This window comes from Arvicola amphibius, chromosome 6 (genome assembly GCF_903992535.2).
Source record: "Arvicola amphibius chromosome 6, mArvAmp1.2, whole genome shotgun sequence".
Taxonomy (NCBI): Eukaryota; Metazoa; Chordata; class Mammalia; order Rodentia; family Cricetidae; genus Arvicola; species Arvicola amphibius.
In genome coordinates, this window is record NC_052052.2 from 7,437,776 (window position 1) to 7,443,775 (window position 6,000).

At 55.5% G+C, this 6,000-nt stretch overlaps 1 protein-coding gene across 1 annotated transcript in view; it reads right to left on the bottom strand.

Annotated features, from left to right (window-relative positions):
• Positions 1-5,610, bottom strand: part of Casz1 (castor zinc finger 1) — a 49,807-nt gene extending 44,197 nt beyond the window's left edge. The window contains exons 1-2 of the mRNA XM_038334508.1: positions 5,469-5,610; positions 5,043-5,081 (exon numbers count right to left, since the gene is read on the bottom strand). Of these exons, the coding sequence (XP_038190436.1) occupies positions 5,043-5,081; positions 5,469-5,517 (88 nt within the window). The 5' untranslated portion in view covers positions 5,518-5,610. The remainder of the gene's footprint in view (positions 1-5,042; positions 5,082-5,468) is intronic.
• Between the last annotated feature and the right edge of the window lie 390 nt (positions 5,611-6,000).

The window sequence follows — 6,000 nt, forward strand, 5'->3', positions numbered from 1 at the left end:
GGCCACCGGTTCATGAACATCCTGGTCCTCATTCCGAGTCCCTCATCTTAGCATGTGACATCTTAGCTCTCTCTGACACTATGCGTGCCTGCAAACTGGGGGCCTGGCCACCCTGATTCTGCTAAGTTCCTTAGGACTCACTGAACTGCGGCCTCACCGCCCACCTGGGGGCTCTTCCCTCACAGGGGACGTGTGTTTTGAGAGCCTGCAGACAGCCAGACAGGGGTACACGGGACCACCAGCCTACCGCCTTTCACAAACCACCCTGTATGGCAGTCTGCCCAACCAATCACCTTCGCACCCCAGGGCCGCGGGCTTCCAGCACCTTTGGACTTGCTAGACCTTGGCTTGGCCGCCCCAACAGTTGCTGCTTGCTTTGGGGACCCATTTCTAGTAACGACTTTGGAGCAACTTCCTTCCCCCTCTAAACACGAGAACCAGGAGAAGGAAAAGTGGGGAAGACAGGGATAAGGGGAAGGAGGCATAGAGGCAGTAGTGGGTTGAGCAAGACTTAAAAACCATGGGGCCTTGGAGTTGGTGGTGAGGTGAAGACCTGATTCTCTCACGGGGATGGACTAGCCCATGGTAGCGGATGGAAGGGTGGGAGGCCGCAATGGCCTGGCAGGGTCCAGAAAGAAAAGTCAAGAGGCCCACCTCATTCCCTGCCTGGAGAAGTGGGCAGGGACTCGAGCCAGGGGCAGCAGCTTTAATGAGGAGATGCTGCAGCAGTGACTCAGCCTTGCAAAGGTGACTCCATTTATTTTATTTTCCATCATAAAAACTCAAGCTGCAACTCAGCCAGATTCCCTAGCTGTGGGGGGTGGGGAGTATCGGCAGTGCCAGGGAAGCAGGGAGTGATTGCCTAGCTGATATTGTGCCCCCCTCCCACCCCACAGCCCTGTGCCTCTCTTAAGAGTTTGTGGGTTTCCCTTCACAGGTCCCTACCAGGGAAGAGGGTTTGAGGTGGGATCTCTCTGGGGCCTCTTAGGAGGATGACCATGCTAAGCCCATTAGCTGGCATTCTGCTGCACTGGAACCAGAATCAGAGCTGGTTCATAGCCACTTCACCGTCCTGAGCTGCCTGGTGTCTCAAATGCTTTCTGCTGAGAATGGACCAATGATACACTTCTCCCCTCACCCATGTGACTCTTCCTTGGATGCCTACTGCCTCACTGAGCAAAATCAAACTGGTAGTCAAAGACCTTAAAGGTCACCTGATGCTCAAGTCCCTTTCAGTGTCACTGCTGGGGACACGGCTAGCCTATCTGAATGGGACCAGGAAACACACCACTTCCAAGACAGCCCATGCTCTGCTCGGCTCTGACGGCTCCTTCCTGCCAAGATGGCACCAGATCGCCCGCCCCCTGCAGACCAGCAAAACCGGTGCCCGGTTTGGCCCCAGCTTAGACTGGTTAAGTGGGTATATCTGGCCAAGTACAGTCTTCAGGAAGGAAAATTGAGGGCGATCTAGTTTACCCAACCCAACAAGAAATCCTTCCAGAAGCAGCACAGACCATTCCCATTCCCTGGTGCATGCGGAGTTCAGTGCACCTTGTGCTAAGGGGGCTTGTAGAAGCTTCCACTTCTGGCAATACCAAGCTTTCAACCTCTGGCTCACAGAAGTTCTGCATGCTGATGTTCTGGCTACCAGAGCTGAGCGTGAACAGTCAAGTTCTTTGCTCCTTGGGGTAAAGACACAACTAGGGGGAGTCTGCTGCCCTTCTCCTGCCTAAGGTTATTTCCTGGGCCAGCTCTTTTGGCCTCATCTCTCCTGGCCTCCTGTCATTGAAGGCTGAGTCCCATGTGATATGGGAGTAGAGGGTCTGCCTAAGAAAAAGGGTCCTGACCTGTAACCCCAGCAGGACAAGAGAACAGGCCTGGCTCGGGGAGCCCTCCCAGACTTGTCCAGATGACAGGTCTGCAAGTAGTCTTCAGTGGGTAGGTAGCCCCTCACCAGGTCCCCTGAACTTGATCTCTTGCCTAGTTGGCCCTTCACCCAGAGCAGCCTACTTGGCTCCTCTACAGGACAGCGCTTCCCTTCTCAAGGGTGCATTACCGACAGATCCCAGATAATCTAGAGCAAGCTCATTGTCACAGCTCCAAGGCTCTTAGGTAGCCATTTCTGCCCAGGCTCCAGTGTGTTTAGACCCAGAAATCAGCCTGGGGTGGGGGTGGGGGCTAATCCTGGGGAGCTTCCCAACTACAGAACGACCTACCTGTGTTTGAAAGCTTCCTTCCTGCTCCCCCTCCCCCTCTAGTGCCCTCCCCCAGGGAAATCACTCTAAAAGGGCCTAATGGAACCAAGTCCTCCTCTCTTCCTCTCTCCTCCCTCCCTCCCTCCCTCTCTCTCTCTCTCCTTTTTTTTATTAGCATTTGTGGAATTTATTCCCAAACTCTCCTAATCTTCCGTACACAACCATTTGATTTGCATAACCCAACCCCCTCTCATAAAAACTGGCTGCTAGTTTAATTAAAAAATGTAAATTTGCTGTCATCTCGGGGCCTGGTGAATTAGGACGACATCGGCATTTTTTATTGCTAAAGACGTCCAGATTGATCCAGCCCTTGGCTGAACTATGGTGGGGGAAAAGGGGTCCACATGGCCCTTGAGGGTCTTGAGATCCTCCTGTCCCCTCTTGAGAAACCTCAATTCACCCCAGCCCCTGAATCACTCATGGTCAGAGCTGTTCAGGACCTCCATGTGTCCGAAGCTGGAGGGGACAGTTAACCCACGATCTCGTACTTGTTGGAGATCTTGGGTACTGACAACTCTAGAGCTTTTCCCTCCTTACACTGTGCTGAGGCCCTTAGCAGGAGCTACCAGGGCTGCTCCCAAAGGAAGGAAGCCCTGCACTGCGCCGCACCAGCAATAAGCCTTGGCATGTTCCTGTGCATGGGGGAGGTCAAGAGAGACCTTCCGAGCTCCTGAGGATGACAGTGGCTGCCCCAGAGTTGGGCTCAGGGAGGATAGAGCTGACTGAGCCCCAATCTGCTTCCTCTTTTTGTGAAGTCAGGGGAAAGTGCTTTTCTTCTGAAGTGCTGAGATTAAGTGAAACTCCCGAGATCAGAGAAGAGACGGGAGGTATCACTAGACAACTCCAGGAAACAGAACTTTGACACCACGGACCTTCCCTCTCTGTGTGGCCAGAGTCCAGGCTTGGGTCCCACTGGGAGTGCCCTGCTCCAGCTGACTTCCTGGCCATTTCGGCTTCTAGGAAAAGTTTCCAGAGCCTGTCCCTGGAGTGTGGAGAGCCGTGAGTCTCCCTAGAGCCCTTAAGATGTCACAGGAGGTTCTGTCACTTGCCTCCTGCCCTGCCATCATGACACTCCCCAGAAGGGATATGGAATCATGCCTCCATGGCAGCCTAGAAGAGACTGGCATGGCAGGATGGGAGCCAGCTCCAGTTGGCACTCAGGTCAGAAGGAAGAGGGTAGGGCCCGCCTTCCAGCTGAGTAATGCTTGAGTCCCTTGTGCTGGCCCATAAGCAGGCTCCCCTGTGCCAGGTAGGGGGTGGTGCCAAACACTGGGCCTGTCTCTGAGGTCTGTTTCTTGGCTGGCATGGGTGGGGGCCCCATTTCTGAAGAAAAGGGGGCGGGTCCTGAAAGGGTGGTGAGGAGACACCTGATTAGAGGTGGAGGCGGGCTGGTTCTCCTTGGGGTGGAGGACAGGGAGGGGCAGGGTGGCAGCAATGGCTTCAAGACACCTTCCCCAATATTCCCAGCAGGGGGCGTCATGCCCTTCCAGGGCATGGATGTGCAGAGGACCTCCACATCCCATTATCCAAGAACACACCTGTTCTAACAACTCTGTAAGGTTCCCTGCCCCCACAACACACACCCCTGATTGCCCTCTGCTGCCTCCTGCCTTACTCTCCTTTGACCTCAGAGAGGCAGCTGCCACTGTATGGGTCCTATGGGACTATGACATGACCTTGGGAAGCTCTAATGCCAACTCTAACTAATACCACCTTTCCTTCCCCAAATGAAACAGAAGGGGTACGGGATGGGTTCTGATGAATTATCAGCCCCTGTTGCCCTAAGACACTGAAGACAAGTGCTACTTTTGACAACCTAGGATGAGAGGGTCCTGGCCCAAAGTTGGTTTCGGTAGAGGAGGCTGGTAGAAGGCCAGAGAACTAAGATAGGGCCCTTCCTGGTCTCAGATCGGAGGATGAAAAGAGAATCACCGAATACAATTAAATCAAACTAGAAAGACACCAAATTCATTAGTTAAACTCTGCCCCAGGCCAGTGGGGTACTAGCTAGTCAGCCCCAGACCCAGATATCTAAATGTAGTCTTTGGTCTGGCCTACCATCACCTCCCAGGGTGGGGGTTTAAAGGGGGCTGAGAGAGAGAGACAGGGAGGGAGGGAGGGAAGGAGAGAGAGAGAGAGAGAGAGAGAGAGAGAGAGAGAGAGAGAGAGAGAGAGAGACCTGGGCCCCTTACTTTGAACTGATAACAGCCACCTCAGCCCACAGATACTCAGGTGAAAAACACTCATTAGCCATAATAAGTAGCTTGATCATCCGACACAGCCTTGTCCCAAATAAATTAAATTCCTTTACCTTGAGACAGTCGCCCCGAAACCAGACTAACCACCTTTCCCAACAGGACGCTGCTTTCAAAAACTAAACCACCCCCCACTAAAAAAATAAAAACACACACCCCATAAGCCACACACACAGAGATCTTTGCAAAGGGAAAAGTGTGTGTCTAAAAAACACAAGAGAAAAAACACGGAGAACAAAAACCCCCACAAAAAACCCCTAAATCCTCTCTCTCTGGGTGCCCCCCAGCTCCCTGTCCCCTCGGTTCTTTCATAATGACAAGCATCAAATTAGTCACAGCCACTAAGCGAGTTAACAAATAACAATATCACCATCCAGAAAGCAGGGCAAGCAGGGACCATGGGCACAGACCCTTGGCGCCTGTCCGGTACCCTCGGCTCAGCTGCTAGCTCATTGGGCTAAAAATACTAACTTCCGTCAAAGAACCGAAAGAAAAGTGAAAGAGCCTCCCAGTGGGTTCCCACCGCCTGTACCTGTTCCAAGATCCATTCTCCGCTCCTTGGTCCCAAACTCTTCGAGAAACGCCATGAAAAGAAGAAGAGAGAAAAGAATGTGTTTAGTGTCTCGCGGGCCCCCCTGTCCCCGCCCGCCCGCTGTCCCTCCCTGCCGGGCCGAGCGCATCTTGGGCTCGGGGGGCGCGCGCCGGGCCAGGCCGGGTCGGGAGGGCGGCTGCGGGGAAAGTTTGCTCCGCGCCTCCCGCTCGCTCTCACGCTCCGGCCCGCACGCAACCGGCGGCTCCGAGTTCCCTCAACTAAAACAGAAATTGCCCGTGGCCATGGCCAGGCTGGGGATCGGGCTCGCCAGGCCGAGGGCCTCCCCACTCCCCGCCCCGTCCCGAGCGCTCAGGGGTCGCCGCTCCGGCCCAGCCCGGCCCTCCCCCGCCCGCTCCCGGTACTCACCATAGTCGGAGAGTCGAAAGCCGAATTCACTTAAATAATCAACTTTCATAATACTTAATTAATGCCTAATTGCAACTGATTACTCCCCGAATAACAAGTTGTTTTAAAATCCTGATGTCATTGCTCCTGACGGTAACACTCAGGGTAACAGTTTGGCAGGAGGGAGCGGGGCGGGCGGGAGCGGCCGGGCGCTGCCAGGCGCCGAGGTGATTGGCAGGGCCACCGTGGCACCGCCCCTCGCCGGGCGCGCGCGCGGCTCCGGCAGGTGAAAGACCAGACGCGCCCGCCGCGCGCGCCCGCCCGCCGCGCTCCGGCGCGAAGGTGAATGGGCGCGCGCGCTCGCCCGCCCGCGCCTCTGGCACGCGCGCCCGCCCGCGCTCCCAGCGCACAGGCTCGGGCGGGCTGAGTGACTCTCCAAAGCGCGGAGAGGGAGGGAGAGAAAGAGGGAGGCGGGGCCGGCGCTCGTGGGGTCGCGTGCGAAGAAGGGGGAGGCTGGGGGGCGGCTGTGCGGTGTGTACGGCTGTGTGGAGGA